This window comes from Zootermopsis nevadensis, unplaced genomic scaffold (assembly GCF_977971745.1).
Source record: "Zootermopsis nevadensis isolate Lab colony 2312 unplaced genomic scaffold, Znev_1.0 Znev_ptg000001l, whole genome shotgun sequence".
In the NCBI taxonomy this organism is placed as follows: domain Eukaryota; kingdom Metazoa; phylum Arthropoda; class Insecta; order Blattodea; family Termopsidae; genus Zootermopsis; species Zootermopsis nevadensis.
Window position 1 is genome coordinate 21,917,188 of NW_028259133.1, and position 20,061 is coordinate 21,937,248.

The 20,061-nt window shown below is 41.2% G+C and overlaps 1 protein-coding gene across 2 annotated transcripts in view; it reads right to left on the bottom strand.

Annotated features, from left to right (window-relative positions):
* Positions 1 to 18,522, bottom strand: part of LOC110826453 (uncharacterized) — a 36,116-nt gene extending 17,594 nt beyond the window's left edge. For both annotated transcript variants that reach the window (XM_087346399.1, XM_087346392.1), the window contains exons 1-3: positions 18,340 to 18,522; positions 15,078 to 15,132; positions 3,939 to 4,159 (exon numbers count right to left, since the gene is read on the bottom strand). In XM_087346399.1, coding sequence (XP_087202525.1) covers positions 3,939 to 4,159; positions 15,078 to 15,110 — 254 coding nt within the window. In that variant the 5' untranslated portion in view covers positions 15,111 to 15,132; positions 18,340 to 18,522. The remainder of the gene's footprint in view (positions 1 to 3,938; positions 4,160 to 15,077; positions 15,133 to 18,339) is intronic.
* Between the last annotated feature and the right edge of the window lie 1,539 nt (positions 18,523 to 20,061).

Here is a 20,061-nt window from a genome sequence, read left to right on the forward strand (position 1 = left end):
TATAAATATTGATTGTCCTTAGTTTCAAATGTTACCCAACGGTTTCTGAAACAGAACTTGGTCTCCTTGGTTGTATGCAGAAAATTGAGGCAGCATGTCTTGTAGAAACTTTGGTAATTACAAGTCCACACTCTGAATTCTGTGCTGTAAACGTAAATAATTGCTTTAACGGAGATGATGGTGTGAAGTGTTGGCTTTGCCGTGGTCTCTGCTGTACTGCTTTGGAGAGACCTTGACATTTAAGAAAGTACAACCACATCTCTTGTTCAGGAATGTGAAAGGGCTCGGAATATTATTAATGTTATAACTGGGAAAGCAGGTGGCATTGGTGTATCACCGTTTGAGAAATTATGATTATGTAACGAGTGTTTGTACCTGTTCAAGCATGCAAGGTGTTGCTCCTTTGTGTGTGTAAGTAACTTTGAACCGTTTGATAGATTTTCATAAAACTTCGTAGCGGCAGGTTTATGCGTTAAATGGTTGCCAAGTAACGAAAAAGTGATGAATGTTTATTACGATTGCCTAGCAACCAGACCAGAGACAGAGAAACGGAGAATGCTGCATGAAGTAATTTGACCGCGTTCGTTAGAATTAGACGCTTTGAATCTGAGAATCGGATTAAGATGTGGTGTTCGTGAGATACGCAGCCTCTCTCATCTTCGAAGTGAACCATACAGACCGTAGACTGCACAGCATACCCAGGTCTGAAAGTGGGACAAGGATAGAGTTGGTCTCCCGCGGTTGTAAATAAATTCATCGTATTCGTAACTCCAAAGAACAGTTTGCTTGCCTAACACTTTCGCCAGCATTTAAAATACAGATGTTTCTTCATGAAATGTAATTTCGTCATTATAGACATATATTTTAGAATGATGTAGAATGTGGATAATCTCAAGGACACTGGACAGTGCGGTGCCAAACGTTTACTGGTGATACTCGTTAGTGATTCCAGTGTGAGCCCCCCCACAAAGTAGTAAGATCACATTCGGCCGTATTTTTCGAGAATGTTGCTGTACATTCTCACACCCATCACAAAGAGAGGTGGAACCAGTCTCCACACCGTCGGTCGGGGTTTTATTCAGCCGTCAGAAATTCATATTACATGTCAGATTTATCTCCAAGCTTCTGATGGTCAAATTCTCTACGTCGTGTGGAAAGGTCAGTTTAAGTCTTGAAGTATTCTTCGCCCGCGTTAAAGATGTAAACATATGGAAATGACGTGACCTTAGCGCGACAACCCCCAGGTTTTCCAAGTATGCGAGTTATTTCTGTCTTGGAGACATAACAGTTACGAAGTCAGACCGAGTCGCGGGACTTCTAGCACAGGTGGTCGGCCTTGTAACTTTCCGGTGGAGAGACCACCAAGGCAAGCGACTAGTATGCCCATTAGGCTAGGAAAGGCTTCTTCTGGGCAACTCCTTTCCTACGTTGTCCTGTGACGAAAAACGTCTCATTAAAATTAGATTCGAGATATACGCAATTTTAATCTAAATCCTGAAGGTGAGAGACCATTTGGAAAATCCAAGCTTAAGTGAGAGATAATATTAAAATTGATCTTGAAGGAACTGTGGTCTCAGGTGTGAACCAGAAGCAAGACTGTAATCTTTTTAAGACTTTGGTGAAAAAATCGTGTTCATCTGTCGCGTTGTTAATTGCTTTGCGTGGAACTTGTGATATTTGTGTTTCATTAGCGTAAGTAGAACTCCGACCCGGTGCATGAGACAGGAATTTTTTACGGCGCTGAAATTGTAGATTGTGGTCTTGTGGGTTGCAAAGCTTGTAGTTGGTTACCATCATTTCGGAGGTCGTGTTATCATCATCCTCGGCTTACGACCACCGATTATTTTCGGATAAATTATCTTAATAGATTACTACATATTGTCCACGCTAAGAAGAAAATGAAGCTAGACTCTTTAGTATGTGTGTCAGCATTCCGAAATGTTCCTGTTCTCTTAACAACATATTTCTCCGTATTTCACCAGCTTTAAGGTGTCATTGGCTTTAGATCTTTAACTAGCGTTAAGTTAACGCCAAATGCAATGCAAATGTTCCGAGCAAACAGACGAAACGTCCCGACAAAGTGGGGTGACGGAATCTTGCATTTCGATAACGCCGCGGTTCAATATCGGACGTGAAATGCCAACGATCCTCTGCGTTATTGCGTTTTTGAAACTTCCGCCTGCTTTATCTGCGCACCTGCGTTAATTTCGCATCGAAATAACGCGCTACTGCGTCTTATTGCCCAATAGCGCACGTTCTCCGACGTGGTAGTCATTATTTCCGCACCTTCTGTGTACAAGGCGAAACGAGGTCAGAGAGGACCGAGACTAAGAATGCGTGGAGCAAAACCTCTGTTCCCCCCATACTCCTTACTTAAGAGGAATAAATACTGACAGAGCGTTGCTTGATTTTTAATTTTGTAGGCTGCTTTCAACCTGGGCCTGCCGTAAGCTTGCGCATTTATACAAAACTTCAGAACGTTATGTACGTGGTTCGGATATTCAAGGGTAAGTGATTTTTTTAAAATAATTTTAATATTCACATTTTATGCTTTTAAAAATTATAACGTGTTTCTTTGATTACTTCTTTGAGACAGGAGCGTTGTATAAGGACGGACATTTTCAATTTACGTAAATAATCTGTGTAATTATTTTCATGAAATTTTATAACTTACTGCTTCTCGTTCATCCGGTAGACCAGTGCGTGAATTGAATGAACTGTGCTGGTGGAAGGGAAGATATTTATCTTTGTGAAATCTAATCGCCATTACTGACCGTTCGAAGCGCGTCTGCCCTTTTAGAAACTTGAAATAATTAAGCATTTAGGCAGTTGTGGTGTCATGCGAGTTTAAAAATTTTGAGACTGTAGCAAAAACGTGTTTATATTTTTGGTTTTGTTCTTACCTTAATATGTGACCTCCTAATGGAGTTTGTACGTGACGCTTTAGAATTTATTATTTAGTTAAAATATGTAATTACATATCTTTTCATTATAACGAGGTTTTATATTTAACTCTCGTATAACTTACGAAAGGGTACGTATGCCCTTTGAACTTTATCAGATATCTGCGGTATTTTAACGACTCGGCAGAAACAGCAGCTTCATTTCCTGGTAGTTATGCAACTGTTACTACTTGTACGATGGACGACATACTCAGTGTAAACTCTTGAGTACGCCACAGTTAATAAGTGACTTAAGTTTCTTTTAGTTAAAAATTATACTCGTTAAGAAATGTAAATTTAAATGTGGGAGGCGGAACCAGTGACCCGCAGCAAATTGTATGCCGTGCTGGTGTTTACATTTTTAATACGTGGTTGATACCCGAAATGCAGACATTCTGCTGCCAGTCTTTTTGATTGTGTCCGCATCGATTTTAGCTTGAGGGAAACGTTTCTTTTAGACTTCCGCCAATTAAGCCACTCTTACGGGTTGTTTGCGCCGTGTAGTCTAATAGAAGCCGCGCACGGCTTTCTCATCGCCCTGATGATGGAGGCATGAAGCACGACTGAAACGCCGTTAAACTTATAGCAGACTACACGGCGCAACAAACCAGAAGACAGCCATCTTCATACTCGCCGCCATGAGAATAAGAACTCTTACATAATAAGGAACTTCTTAATTTTCACCTTTTACTAAATATCACGTTGTTCAAATGGAGGATGAGATGAGTGACGTATGTAGCACGCATGGGCAGATGATAAATGCAAAATTACGATTTACTTTGGAAACATTGAAGGGGTGGGGACCACTTGCGAAACCTAGGCGTATAAAGCGGAGGATAATATTAAAGTGACCCATAAAGAATGAAGGTATACGGACGGGATACATGTCGATCAGGGTTAATGTCGAGTGATGGGCTCCAGTGAACCCCGGTAATGAACCTTCGGATTCCTTCAGAGGCGAGAAATTTCTTGAGTAACTGAGCGACTGTGTGTTACCTGCATTTCGGGTTATCGAAGTGCCCCTTGCTGTAGACAGTCCCGCTGAACGGCCCGTCGAAGTCGATCACGACGGAGATGCCCTTGCTGTCGCATTTGACGTCGAGCCGTGAGATGTGTGTGTGGTGTTCGTGGTGTTGGTGGTGCAAGGGTGCCAGGGCGTTGATAGCGGCACTATCAGCGTCTATGTCGTCCCTCGTCGCCTGCTGGGCTGCAGCCAGCTGCGCAGTTCAAGATGGGAATAAGTGACATTTACACATGAGGCGGAATGCCTTTTAGTTGACCAGTTCAAACCGTGAACAAAGGTAACTTAAAGCCATAAATTGTCTTACATTCAGTTACATCCTCATCGAGTTTAAGATACCTTTTACATAGAAACTGTAGATCTTACTGAGATCTCTAATTTCATGGCGAATTTTCAGGTTCTGCGTACTGGATCGGTTTGACCCCCATAATTTTAAGTAACAGCTTCGTTTAAGGCTATGGTACGTCACAAAACTAGTGTTCATTGGGCCTGCGTTTTAATCACCGCCTTCTTAGATCAGCGCTTTTCAAACTTATGTCTTTAAAAATGGAATTCAAATATTAATTATCGTGTTCACAAGAGCCCGCGTCTGGGCCCTATCCTGAGCAAACTGGATTTAACACACACCCTCACTGCTACGAATGCAAGAACTTTGTTGTGAAAATGGACGTCGTATCACCATATAATAGTTTTACTTTTCAGTAAAGTTTCCAACATCTTAAGTCAGCATCTCTCTGAATGTTGAGCTCTTTGGTTAGTGTAATTAGGAATTGTAGGGTGGTAGACCTGAATGTGTTCCGCGCTGTACTCGCAGTATACAAAAGTTTTACTTAGGGATATTTCATATTCAACGTAAGAAATCAAGGATGCACACAGCATACTTATTGTCGAAGTTCGCTGACTATGAATGAAACACGCTAACGTTTGACACCTTCGCCGCGCCCTCGAGGGTTTGCACCAGAACACTTGACTGATTATAGTGATATTGAGCACTCTTAAGTTATGGATTGGGAGCGTTTATAATGACCTAATGGCAAATGGAAACACCTGTTCTTGCATTTCCAACACGGCGTGAGTAGTCGGCGCTGTACCGTCCTAAATCGTTTTGAAAGTTTGACCTTTGACTTCCTTTTGTGAGCATGAGATTAACTCGTCATATCATTGACTAGAAGTTTCAGAACCCAGCAGGCGTGACCTTGCCGTATGTATGAGAATATTTTACAATTCAAATGTGTGGTGACAACGCTGACAGAACATAAACCAGGTTCATGATGAGACAGGAGAAGAATATATTTTGAAAATTAATTTCAAGTCCATCTGGTATACGAAATGTCGGTAAGAAAAATAATTTTGCAACCTGTTTCTTATGAATTGAAAATGATCCTTCTTTATTCGAGGCAAGAACATAGAATGAAGATGACTGTCTTTTGGGTTGTAACTCCTTGTAGTCTGCTAGAATATTACTAACGTTTTAGGAGGTACTTGCTGCCTCCGTCGTCAGGGCAGTGAGTAAACTCAACCGACAACTTTGCCGTTCGACCTGATGATGGATCAGCAAGCAAGTCTGAAACGTCGGTAAACTTCTACCAGAATACACTCGCTACAACCCAGAAGACAACCTCCTTCTCATTGGATAACTGTAAAAGAGTATTACGAGAGATTGTGTTAATGCGGTTGTTTCAAATCAAGCTGAATCACGCCCAGAAGGTTGTCGGATCGTTTCTCGCTGTGTGTATCGGCGCATGTGTCTGTCACGTGTCCACACTCGTGCAGCTTTTTAAATGTCAGATCCTGTTTTGCGCGTTATACCATATAGAGTGAAGTACTGACATCTGAAAACTTTCTACTGGCGTATTCTTATCCGCCACAAGAACGATCCGTTACTGAAAAGTAGATGAGCGTCGTTTAACAAGTGTACGATTGTAGGTTGTCGATTAACCATGATCACTGCTTGTAATTCCCACGACAAATACCAATTAATTTGAATTTCACATCCGTTTGATTTTAATTAAAGCGGCCGGGGCCTGAAGCTAATCACTCACCCCCGCCTAGTGCCGAGGTCAAATATACATGGAGCGGTACATCCACTCATTCATACGTCTTCATGACTTGGTGCGTAATTAAACTTAGGGACAAATTTACGTGTACAGAAATAGTCACTGGGGCCAATGGAGTTTCTGCCGGACGAAGTTCAATCATTGACTGATGGGTCAAGCAGAGAATTTCGGCGGGGGAAGCTAGTAGAAGGGGGTGGGGGGTCGTATTAAGATGGATTTTAAATTAAATTGGGTGTGGATTGGATTCATCTGGCTCACAGGTTCAGCGCATTAGCGGGCTGTTGTGAACGCAACAACGGGTCTTCTATTTCCTTACAAGACGATGAATTTCGTAACTAGCCAAGCGACCATTGGACCATCAGCAGATGCAAGCTTCCAGTTTCTTATTCTTCTTCCCCATCGTGTAATCTGTTACGTCGGCCTGTGTGTTCTGATATACTAGTCTGTAATACCAGCTGTTGACATGGGTTGGGGTTTGGCGTGAGAAGCGCGTGTTTGTGCGGGCAACTGCTGAGCACTGTACGGCAAAGGTCAGCCAGGAAAGTTGATTTCCTGATTGTTCCGTAACCCATGTTCCTGATGAAGAGATGTGAAACTGGCGGCATGAAGAAGTGAGGCATTGCGTAATGAAGCGAGCTGGACTCTCTTCAGTCCAAAGCCTCAAGAAGAACGCATGTCATTTCGCTGTCCTTCACCTGGTCTTTTAACCGATCTCTGTCGACGAGGGTAAGATCATCAGGGGTCCGCGGGCCACAAGACTTATCACACACACTGAAGTAGGAACACTTTTTTCGAGTCGAAAGTTTGGCAGTTTAGCTTCTGTTACTCTTTATTTCATAAAAGTTTCGCTTAATCAGAAGAAATTTTTTTAAAGTAATTTTATATGCAAGATAAATTATTCCATAGACATATCGGTATAATTATACGTACGCATTTTACGTGTACATTGTGGGGGGGGGGGGGAGTTGAAAGACGGAATGCGAAGGTTTCAAAATGTAATAATATGTATAAAATGTAGAGATGGACGCAACTTGGTAGGAGGTTAAAGACTTTCAGGTAAATTTCTTCATATTGGTCCTTCACATCTACTTTGCGTATGGCGGAAATTATTTTAACCACATTTCGTAAAGGAACGGGCAGTAATTTCTTTTTCGAACCTGAAAATTAAAGTATACAAAACATTAATATTGCCTGTTGTTTTGTATGGGTGCGAAACATGGTCTCTCACTCAGAGGGAGGAACACAGATTGCAGGTGTTTGAGAATCGGGTGTTGAGGAGGATATTTGGGCCTAGGAGAGAAGATGATGGGGTAAGGAGAAAACTGCATAATGACGAGCTTAAAAATCTGTACCCCTCCCCCAATATTGTCAGGGCGATTAAGTCGAGAAGAATGAGATGGGCGGGGCATGTGGCACGCATGAATGGGGCACCGGGTATTGGTTGGGAAGCCTGAGGGCAAGAGACCGCTGGGGAGACCTAGACATAGATGGGAGGATAATGTCAGGCGGGATCTATGGGAGATAGGAGTTGAAGGAGACTGGATTTTGTTGGCCCAGGACAGGGTCCGGTGGAGGGCTTTGGTTAATTCGGTGATGAACCTTCGGGTTCGGTAAGCCATCTAGTTAGTCAGTAGCCGGACGTACCAGCTAACAGGACAATTCCCCGAAGATGGCTGTCTTCTGGGTTGTTGCGACGTGTAGTCTGGTAGAAGTTTACCGACGTTTCAGAGGTCCTTACTGCCTCCATCATCAGGGCGATAATACCATCTTCAAACTCACCGCCGTGAAAACCTCAAATCCTACAGGATAATTCCTCCTCTTCAGTGGAAATGAGTCACACCCAATGTGCATTTAACTCTATCTTCAAATTTTACTTGTTATTATTTTGAGATGACTTATGTTTGACGAATCTTGAATTTTTCGAAACTTGACTTTCTCTGCCCTGGCTCTAAAATTCCAAGTTTCTTTCCTGGACTGAGAGGTAAACCTCTTTCCTCCTCAGTCCCATTTTATTGAGGACGCGGACGGGCGCGGGGAGGGATGTACCAGTGGCGTTGATATTTCTTTGCGCCTTGTAATTTCATCTGTCGGACTGCCTCCGTAATTATCCAAGACGTTTATATATGGCAACACACGTGATCAATTACGGGCTCCATCTTAGTTTCTAAACCATTTTGTGGTTCCCAAATTCAACAGATGTTTCCGGGATTTGTCAATTACGGTCCCAGTCCGTAAACAGTCACAGTCAAACGTAAAGTGGAACGTACTGAGGAAAAGTGTGTCGTTACTGTACGGATAAAATTAGGCCTAAAGTAGCTGCTCGGCTCAACTGTGCATTCTTGAAACCACAAAGTCTATTATATTGAGTCTATTTTCAATTGTGAATGAAGAATGTATGGTATCCATCTTTGGAACCTCCTCTGTACTTAGGCAGGAACTTGATAGCCTTTACGTGGGCGTGATCACAGACCTTACTAAACTCCCAGTAGAAGCTAATAGTCGCTCACTTTGTCAAGAAAATTTATGCGGTGATGAAGATGTCGACGTTTATAACGCCGCGTGGACTCGTAGGTCGATACAAACGTTTCGGTAGAACATAATGCTTCCATCTTCAGAGCTAAAACGACTGTTCATTTGAAGGCTTAATATCCGAAGCTGCTGGACAATTTACGGTGAAATTTGGTAAAAGGATCTGAGAAGAATGTGAGAAGAATTTACTGGACGCCCGGGTTTTGATTCCTGCTAGAGGAAGGCACTTTAAACTCCGAAACAGCTGTGAGAAAAAGTGGGAACAGAGAAATGGGAACAAGGAGCTTAAAAAAATTCTGGGCAGCTGTGCCTGAATTTCAGTTTGTTTTTTGCGTGTGCCCCGAGAAGAAGAAGAAGAAGAAGAAGACGGGACGTGGCCAGCGTCTTCAGCCTTGGTTTGCGAGTTATGCAACCGTTCGTGCAGAAGCTGGCTTTGCGGTCTGTTCCCAGACAAGAGACTGCTGTGCCGACGTGACCTACGACATTTGCGCGCGTGACTTGAATCGTGCCACCACACATCCGTCTGTCCCTCTGTATCGAAAGGATTCCACTCTTCAATAACCATTCGACTTCAGCTGGTCAACAAAATCTCCAAACCTTCATTCACAAGAGATCGCCACTGGTCCCTGACCTAAATCCAGTCCTCACCGTAATATCCATTTTAATATTATCCTCACTTCTACGAATACGCTTCAGAAGTCATCAATTTTTTTAACCTAAAGTTTGTATGCATTTCTTGCCGCCCGATGCCTTCTACATGTCCTGTCCATCTCATCCTCGATTTCATTACGCTAATATTCGCTTAAGAACACAGATTATTATTGTATCCCCCTTCATACTGTCCCATTCTCCTGTTTCCTTGGCCTCGTATTCTCCTCGCATCTTCCTCTCACATAATCTGTTCGTACGTTCTTTATTTAAAGTTACAGACCAGGTTTTACGGTCATGAAAGACCATTTGTCATAAGTAACTCGCAGGAGGCTGGAGATAATTACATAATGAGGAGCTCTTCAAATATTAATAGGATTACATCCAAGAGATTGAGATGGGTTGTGCATGTAGCACTGTTTCCTTCTCGTATACTAGAAAGCTTACTATTCTTCCAACGAGAAGAAATTCTCAAAATTTCAAGAATCGAAAGTTTCCTTCGTTGATACTTTGATGTCTTTTAGTAGTAATAATAATAATAATAATAATAATCCCACGTGTAGTCAGTCGCGCAGTTAAATCTGGCGAGGCTGCAGGAAGTGACTCGCAACACATTTCAGTCTCTAAGCGAGAGAGAAAGTGCTTCGGCAAACACTTGATCACTCAAGAAGCAGTTTGTCTCATGCTAAAGGAAATCTCCTGTTACATGTTCTGTACGATGGACAGGCTTGCAGAAGGAACACACTGATCTATAAAAGGCCTACCGTCTTAATCGCATCCTTGATAAGCTGATGGTCTCTCGCTTTGTCAGATTATCTGCCTTTTTATGAAACCGAAGTTTCATAACAGTGTTATGATTCATAGAAAGTTCACAACCTCTTTCCTCACATCCATTTTAATATTATCCTCACATCTGTTACTCGATATTTTCCGTTCAGGTATCCCACTTGAAACTGTGTGCTGTTATAATTTGAAAATTACCTGTACGACTAATATTTACAGATGTTTACAGAATTTTAATGTCTGTATGCGTAACACGTGATGTTCCATCTCGCGTTTTCTCGTGTCACACCCACGCAGTTTCTGGCCCTTGGTATGAAATGAACGTCACAAAGTAGAAATCGCCGCCTCTTAGCAGCTCTCATGTTGGTAATGTCTCCACAATAGAAATACCTAACCCGGTCTTTTGTTACTCGTCTCCTTGGAACTTTCTCGCCTTCGCCGTGTAAGAGTATTTGCAGCTGTCTGAGCCATCCGTGCCCGAAGTGGGTCAGGTCATGATTGAATAGCGCCTCGTAGGTGTTGTGATAACGGCTATCAATTTCGATCCACAGCGGGTGGACACGTGTTAACAGCCCTCGACTTTCCCAGTGTTTGCCGAGAACCGCGTCTTTGCACTGACAAGTGACAGGAACTTCAGTCACTTCAGCACGCGCGCCGTGAAGTAGTGAAGAATATTGAATTTGGCTTTCATGACTTATTTATTTTATTTAGTGTTCTGTCTGACGACAGGTCCATATGAACAGGATCCTTCCATCCTTTTCTCTTCTCGGACTGGGACTTGTTCATATACGTTCTTGGCAGATGATCCAGAAGTGGTTTGCCATTGCCTTCTTCTGTGTGTGAATGGAGTAATTGTTGGGATGCCACGGAGGAAAACTCCGTGTTGCCTAGACCACGGCCTTGCCCAACACAAGTTATAAATTCGGGCACCGCCGGGAATCGAACCCGAGACCCCAGGATTACAAGGCCAGCGTTCTAACCGCTAGACCACCGTGACATATGACAATAAATACCAAGACGGAATTCACACCAAACCATCTGTTAACAGGCGATAATCCATACGCGAAGACAAACGATAACGCTTTTAATAATATCCCTTGGTGACAGGCGATACGTATCTAAAGCAACTTCTCTGCTATATCGCCTATCGATACTCGGTATATGTGTTTGGGGATTGTTTTACAGTGGCTTATTGCAACAACCTGTCGGCCGTCTTAGTGCGTAGTAATAAGGCCACTGAAGAAGATCGAAATGTTAGGATCGTGAAAGTTGCAGAACATGCGATGTGTAAGTGATCATTCCTCGAGATGTTCGCAGGCTCTGGTGTGAATCCCACCTGATGTGTTACATGGCACCAAGTATTTCACTGACAGTACTTCTTCGTGTTCATGTGCAAGCCGCCTTTCCCGCCCTTGGTCCTATCAGACTAAACCGAATTGAAATTACGAACTCTTTTATCTGTTATAACAGTCTCATGTACAGGGCCTGTGCATTCCTGGTGATTAAAATCGCCAATATTTCGATCAGATTCTCGCCTGGTGTTCAATGTGTAATTTCGGTTTTCCGGGGTTAAACACCGCGTCGAATGCTAGTTGTCCAGCGTTTCGGCAAGCATTGCGGTTGCCATCTTCATGGTGAATTTTTAAAAAGGCTGGACGTTTTTGGAAGCCTTATGTAGGTCATATGTTTGCAGAAACGATGGACAACTATCAACGTTGAACGCGGAAGATGAAGTTGCTTATTTGGAGACAAATTTCTGCTTGTGTTTAATTCCTTTTGGATTTTAACGCAAGTTGGTTAGGTTTTAGTGCTCGCGAAGAGAAATTCATTCTCAGAGTCAATTTATTCAGGTCCTGTTTAAATGCAAAATAATCCATATAAGACGTCGTTTGCTCGGAGTACATACAGACATTTTCTCTTTGTTCAGAGGAAATTAAAAATTAGGAAAGTGAATAATTTTAATGTGTAAAAAGCAAGGAATCCCCACAGTGTCTTACGATATGCGAAAAAATGATCCTTTTATCTTTGTTAATAAATTAAACCACACGACATATCATGCGTCTTTTATAATATTTAAGTTATTACGTGGGATTTATATAAAAATAAAGTCCTTTCACACCTTTAGAAGGAAGTCGAGTGCACAGTGTCTACTTGTTCGCATTTTTTTTTTGAACAAGCCTTATTGTATTTGAAAGTGCAAAAAATCGTTTATCTATATGCAACACAGCAAATTCTCATTTAGGTTTGTTTTTGCATCGCAGCAGCAAATATTGTGTTTCAAACGAAATCATAATATTTGATGATGTTTCGTGTTGCGATCTTTTTATTTTGAATTTGCGTTTGTTTAATAGCAACGAGTGTTCGTTACTTTAGCCTCAGTTCTATACAGATGCGTATCTGCCTCTTCCCTTCATCTGAATTTGAGGTGACGTAATGATTCGCTGGCCAACAGACCAGGTAACAAGTTTCCTGCGAAAAGTGAGGAGAATGTTTTACTGGAAAGATTTTGCTGATATCCCGAACCATTCAGTTAAAAACAGGACCTAGACCTACTTACGTATATACTAATACATGTTACTCCATGGAGAAACTGACTTCTTGAGAAGCTGATAGTTTCTCAGCTAGTCAAATTCCCTGCCTTTTATAGGTCCCGAAGGTTTCTTACTGGTACCGTGTTCACAAGAGTCTGCCATTGGAGTGTATCTTGAGACTGATCGATTCATTCTACAGCCTTGCACCGTCTTTATTGAAGATACATTTTAATATTATTATATCATCTATGCTTAGGTATCCCATGGTCGCCCCGATATTTTGTGACGAACACAAATTACATTTAATGATAGATTCAAAAATATATATAAATAAGCTGTCGTAAGTAATATGTTAAAACTACTTTCACCCAGAAACTGTTTCTTATATATAGGACTGCTGGCTGACACAGCATCTTCCACCGCGTTCCTGAACGAAGATGAATCTTACAGTGAAAGTGTTACGTCACATCGGCTTAACGTCTCTTCCCGGAGAGCCGTGTTGCAAAGTTCAAACGTCTGTCAGCTCGTTCGTGACTTCTCAACACAGAATTGCTCTGAAATATGTTGACTCGTTTCACAACGGAACCCACACGTTATTTACCGAGTTTGTTTAGCGCGGTGCTAACTTATCGTAGTTGATTTCAGCTTAAACATTTTTTAAAGTGTTCTCTAAACATGGTTTTAACCGCCTTGGCTACGAATCCGCCTGTTTGGAAGGCAATTAAATGTTGCTGGCGCAGAAAACGGTGTAAGCCGAGGCAAATTTGTCTACAGACGAACAGTGACCCAGCGAGGTGTAGATTTATCCTCAGTCCTTTAGCGAATGATTGCATTTACCGTGAGGTTTCAGGTTCTCATGGCAGCGAGTATGAAGATGGCTGTGTTCTGGATTGTAGCGCCCTGTAATCTGGTACAAGTTTACCGACGTTTAAGAGGTGTTTGCCTGCGGCGAGCACCCGTGAAAAACGTCTGACAGACTACACTGTGTTACAACCAACAAGACAGCCATCTTCATATATTTATGGTGCTGCTTCGTTAATAAATCAATTACTGTCGTATATTATGTTTTTTTATAGTTGAAAATCTACGTGTTTGTTGCCTAGCAACCATTTAATTTCGTAAAATTATCACCGTGTGTCCTCACAGCAGTGAATGGTAGAAAATGAGTCAGCTGGATATTTGTTTATCATATCCTTATAATAAATAAAAAGTTTTGTTATTTCAGTTGTATTTATTTTAAAAATAAAGCAGTTTAGGGGTCGCTTCCGCTGTTGTCAATGTGAAACATTTATTTTGGATGGATTTCTAACGTAACGAAACATTTGAGCAAAGTCAGAAGTGAAAGTTAGCATACTCAGTGCAAATACTGACACGTCGGCTGAGATGTAACGCAGCTAATGAAGTCTTATTTGGATCGTGTTACTAGAGTTACCACACAGCAATGTTTGGAGAGAGACACACAATTATCGTCAGAGCTTTGCGTGTAAATAAAAAGTATTCAAATTACGAGTACAAGTAATTCGGTGTTTGAAGTACGAGGAACACGTAACGTAACCAAATGCTAGGGTGTGATTTTAAATTCGGCCAACGTGCCGTCGAACGTAAGCAGCAATGGAATACAGATTTTGAGGCTGGGAGTGGATTGAACTGGCTTAAATTAACAGGCTGAAATGCTGAATATAGCTCAGAAAGAAACGTAGTGAAGTTTCAAGTCCGTATCAGTGTTTACCGTACAAGGCATGCCGAGTGTCTTATTTACTTGTGAACAAATATTACTCCATACTATTACTGTCCGCTTACGTTTTATTTATGTTTTTTTATGAACGAGGTAGACCAAAAGTAGGAATTCAGAGAGATAATTGCTACGTTAGGTAATGTAATATTATTATTAGCCATTAGATGGAGTAGCCATAAACACAGGCTGGACCCTTCATAATCAAGATGACAGTTTAGAGTCTGCGTCTCTCCCCAAGCCACGTGTGTGGAGTACCAAACGGTCCACGTGCGTGAAGGGGCAGGCGATTACTCCTAACATCTTCTATTGAACACGCTCCGCAGGTCATGAGCGGTAGATTTCCACAGTACTTATGGCTTAATTAGGTGTTTTGTAACTTACAATGTATTCATTAAGTTTAATAATAATTAATAAGCACTGTATGTTTCCGTAAGATTCATTTTAATATTATCATCTTATCTGCGTCCAAGTATCTTCTCTTCAAGTTCGACTAAAAATTTCCGTTGTAATTTTCATTTTTGTGTTCTTGCCTTGGGATAAGGGACAGGTTTTAGCTCCTAGAAGCCTATGAAACAAAGGATGGAGTTATAGGAAGTCTGAGTTTGTGGATTGGATTCATGTGGCTTAGGATAGTGTTCAGTGCGGGATTTTTTGAACACGGTAATGGACCTTAGGGGTTCCTTAACGCGAATTTCTTTAGTGGCCGATCGATTATCTACTCGAAGAAGACACCGCTCCATGTATTTGGATATAGTTCCTTTTTGCGCTTAAAATTAAATTGGTTAAAGGCCCTTCTGTAATTAGACCGTAGGTAAGATGAGTTTGACTTACCTGCACGATGAAGAGAAGAAGTCGCCCCCTCATCCCTCGTTTCTGTCCTGAGACCCTGAAACAAGTTAGTACAGTCAATATCAAGTTAAATTAAACACTATCATAATTAATTCCTGAATATCTTCTTATGACTCACATTAGTTACAGGAGCCCTTAAAAGTTTAATTTATCAGAACTTAATTTATAGGCTTAAATTCCCCTTCTCTGAAATTAAAGTGGCTTAAAGAACGAGGCATTTTAGACGTGTAAATGGCAGTCATTCTCCTTCCTCCCCCTCCCCCACCCCCACCGCCAAGATAGAGGCAAATGATCGCTAGTAACGTACGCCCTGATAATGATTTGTTTAAAATGTCTTGGTTTTCTGCTGATACGTTTAATTAAGAATTGTAAGACGACAAAGCTGTTTAAGATGCATGTCTGTACGTTTTGTGGGAAGAGTTTATGAACAGATTGAGAGAGTTTTTTTTTTTAAAATCGTGTTTACGAAAGAATCGGAAACCAGCCCTTACTACGTCTGTCTGTTTGTCAGCCCCTAAGAACGTTCGCGCCTAACTTTACAGTGTCCAGTGTTTATATTTAATTTAAGGGATGTAAAACTGAGATTTGCGATCGAGGGAGCTAGTCCGTCCGTCCGTCGGACAGGAATTGTCAAAACAGCAAATTGAACTTTAAACAAGGCCAGAAACTGCCTCGCATTACGAACTTACGTGGGCATAAAGTATTTTGACTGCCCTTTCATCAGCTGATGTGTTAACTAAGTGTCCATTTAATTAGATCACAGACAAGTAAAATGTTTGGAGTTATTTGTCTTGGTTTTGGATAATGTGGGACGAAAATTAATATATGCAGAATTTTAGTGTAAAACGTCCACCTGGAAGACGTAGAAGTATATGGGGGCTCTACCTTTACGATGTATCTCAGGGAGATTGGTTGTGATGCAGTGACGAGCTCTGGTGTTAGCTGTGTTGAATGTTTGTGTTTGTGTTATCTACAAATATTCTTTGCTTTGTGCATATAACTTAAATACACAAAATGTTGTGTAACTTGCTGACTTGTGTTGTAAATGGTATTACACGTTGTAGAGGTGGCATCTTTACTGAAAATCTGGTGCTCTAATACTCGAATATGGCCACTAGACACAATGTTTGGATTTTACGAAAATATCCTTGGATTTCTGATCCGTGGACCGTCCACTTTGTTCTGCTTGTTATTTGTGATTTGCATATATGTAATTTAATGTTAATGGAACGCGTGGATGGTTACTACAAGCTGTTGAGACACCTGCGGGCGCTGACACATTGTGTTGTGGAGATGCATACATCGCCGTTCTGAGATGTTAAATAGTTCGCTTGTGTTTGCCGCTCGCAACAAGGAAAGTATATGACGTCATTACTGTTTGTCCTGAATATCCGCGAAGGCCGCATTGCATTTCTTATGTCTCGGTTCACATACGCGGTACTGGGCCGCGTTCAGTTTGTGGTGAACAGATTAAAATAAACACGAAAGTTATCTCAGGACGTACTGCCGCCATAATCGTGGTTGGTGGAGTGGGAAATCCACAGACAGACGATCTGCTATGTGGGGAATCCTCCGCCGGGCAGATATCAGTCACCCACCCGCGCATGCGCCATTGATGTCATTTAGATAGGTCAAAAGTGAAATTTGGCAAACGCACAAGGAGTTAATTGCTGAAGCTTTGAGCAAGTTTATATTACTTCATCATCTGTTAAAATTATTAAAAATCTCATAGATTAATTAGTATTTCAGCTTAGGAGTAAAAATGCACTGTTCTGTGTACTGACTTCATTCAGGAAGGAAGATTTCAACTTGAGTAAATTTGGCTTCTTCCAAATTATAAGTGATTTGCTTTGACCGCACACGATTTGTATTTAAATATAAAATTATTTGTATTTTTAAACAAAACACTCTTTGAAATTTCTGATACCGCCTTAGTACATGTTTCCCCTTGATATTAGATAAAGAGTCCTCTTTTGCTGCAATTTTGCCCACTGTCAGAAGGCAACTTATCCGACTCTGCAGTGCTGCGGGTGGTATCGCAGAGATTGAACTACACCGACAAAGGGCAGTGGTGGGTTAGTCGATTAGAAACGTAAGGCATTGACAGTGGTTTAAAGAAGTTGAGGAGACAAAAGTGGACATTCTGCCGTGCATATTTCACCACGTGTGATAGGGGCTATACTAGCTTCGTTGCTTCAGGAAGTATGACGCTGTTGGAAAAGAATATTGTCCCAGAAATTAATGCAGAGAAACTTAAATGTAAGCACATGTCTCGTCTGTACATAAAAAAGACAAAATTCTTGTGTAGAGGTATCCTTTGAAATTGTGGCAAAGACTTCAATTTACAATAGTTGCGTGTAGGATGGAATTAATTACTGATACAATTTTGTGAACACCAGCTACTTTGCAGTTCCAGAATCTTCTTTCTGCATTGTGTTTAATAACCGAAATATAAATAAAGAAAACAATTTGGTGGGTGGGTTATCGTGATTTTTCTGACGGAACAAAAGAAAAGGATTCTCGTTATAATAGGCCAAGTATTTTTCAGAATTTCTTAATGTTTTACTTATTTGCAGATGGTAAAATGTAATCATAATTAGGACAGTGGTTAAGAGGCACATACGAGTCGGTCAGTTTTTTTTTATCTGTATTTTAATTTCTGCCAGCGACAAATCTTTGCTGTCGTAAAATCTCGTAACACTCAGACAGACGGTTTGCTTACTTACGTCAGACATGCGGCCCTGTGGGATTCCCGAAACTGACGAACACTCTTCCATTTCACTGTATTATTATTGTTACCGAAATTTTCTTATTTATTTATTCAGTTTACAATATTTTTACTTTTCGTACTCTGTCTGATTTCATTTATGTCCACGGACACCGAAACTATCAATAAATATAGAAGATAAAACAAATCCTTAGCTGTGGTTAACAAACTAAACCCTTAGAGCAGAGTCCTCCATGAGAAATCTGGTATCGAAATTCCCTTCCTTCTTATAAAACGCGGGGGTTCGTCGCCTTCACAAAACCCCACAAATGGACCTAATGTCAAACATCATTCACTCCAAGATCTATTTACGTGGTAGATATTCGTTTGTCTCTTTGTAGATAAGACTCGATCTGCACACGATCTGAGTTTAAGATATTATTTTACAGTTGGTCTGAATGTTTTATGAAACCTGCGACAGTCACATTGACGGTACATCACCAAATATGGTTGTGTACGTCGTCACACAGTTCTTACCTATAGCAACGCCCCTCGGGCAGTGGCGGTCAACAGGCGTGTACACTCATTGGCAAAACTGTAGCAGCTGATCACAAAACGCGAGCAACGACTTTAGCACGAGATGACACTCGAAAACACGGGCTTCGGACTCAGCTTTTTGTTTAAAAAAAGACGTACCCTCAAGACTTGTTTGTAAGGGCTCAGCTAACAACACATGAATGCTGTTAAAATATGAGGAGAAAGTATTTATACTCTGAAGAGAAGAAGCAGTTAGCGGCGTTGGGATGAGCCGAGGCACGAGAGATGAAGCAGAAGGGGGGGGGGGGGGGGGGTCACGGGAGGGGGGGATGCATATAATTTATCGGAATCGAACACAAGTACTGTACCTTGTACCAGTGGATTTACTAGCTTCAATGAAAATTTAGAAAAAATAGTAGTAATAAATTTGAGATTTGAGGTGTTGACATCAAGTATGAAAATGGATGTCTTCTGGGATCTTATACCATGTAGTACTGCAGATAGTGGCTATCCCGATGATGGAGGCAGTAAGTTCCTCGGAAAGGATGTTGAAGCAAGCTATCGTGACCTAATTCGAGGTACTCTCCCTTTAATTGGCAGGAGTGACTTAGGAAGGGCGCGAGAAGCCGGTCTCTGGGACGAGATTTGAAGCCGAAACCTCCCGAATGTGAAGAAGTGGTGTTCGTTAGTGAATAAAAACTTTTAACATCGTCCTTCAACGCGTAGGCTGTATGTGAAGATTGCATAAAATTATATTAAATACGCAAAACTCAGTGGTAAAATGTACCACCTGCTAGTAACTATTCATTTCGTATTTTTGTGATTCTTTCGAATCTCAACGTAAACAGCGATTATCATTTCCTGAAACAGCGTTAAACATTTGATCTTCGTAATGGTGAAGTGTTGTGTTTTCTTCGCGGTACGGACTGATTTCTTAAATAATATTCACATGAGTTTAATCTTCAAAGGGTTAAGAAATTTGTGTTGTCCAATATTGCACCCAGGACTGATAATTTAATTCATGCACTAATTTGATTTTGATTCTGTTAATTTAAATGGCGTTCTTGTGGTTTTCCTTAGTCCCCTAGAGGCACAGCTCCGCAAACAGCAAGTAGCTGACACGCTCCTAATAAGTACCTGCCTTAAAAGGAACGATCTTTAACTCCATTGTACTTCTGTTGTAAGCAAAGTTGTATTAACGTTGGGTTCAGCTGCCCCCTTTTGTATTCGAAAAGTAATTGTAATATAGGATCGTTATTGGAGGTATTGTTTATTTTACGCCTTAGGGCATGAACTGGGGTCTTCCGACTACAAAGCAGGAACAGAGAAAGTTTTTGTTTTTGATGCCGGCGCAGTATCGGGTGCTGAGAGAAAGGCTTTCTGACGTTACAGCGGGAATAAAGGTCATGAGGCTCTCTGAACTTGACGAGGATTGGCTCTTCCTTATTGTCCTGAGCTACAGGAACACGTTGTCTGGTCAGCTTGCTCTTTGTAGACAGATTTGTTTTGTATTTATTGTTTCCTTGACAAAAACGCTTTGTAGATAATTTATACGCAGAACTTAAATTATGTGAGAATTACAAAATGTTATTATGACTCGCGTTAATTAATTTAAAGGTATTTTTACCCATGTTTTATTCAAATGCGTATCGCTTGAGAGCCTGTTAAGGCTTTAACATAACTTTGCTGACGTCATGTATTAGCGTCTCCAAATTGTCCTGA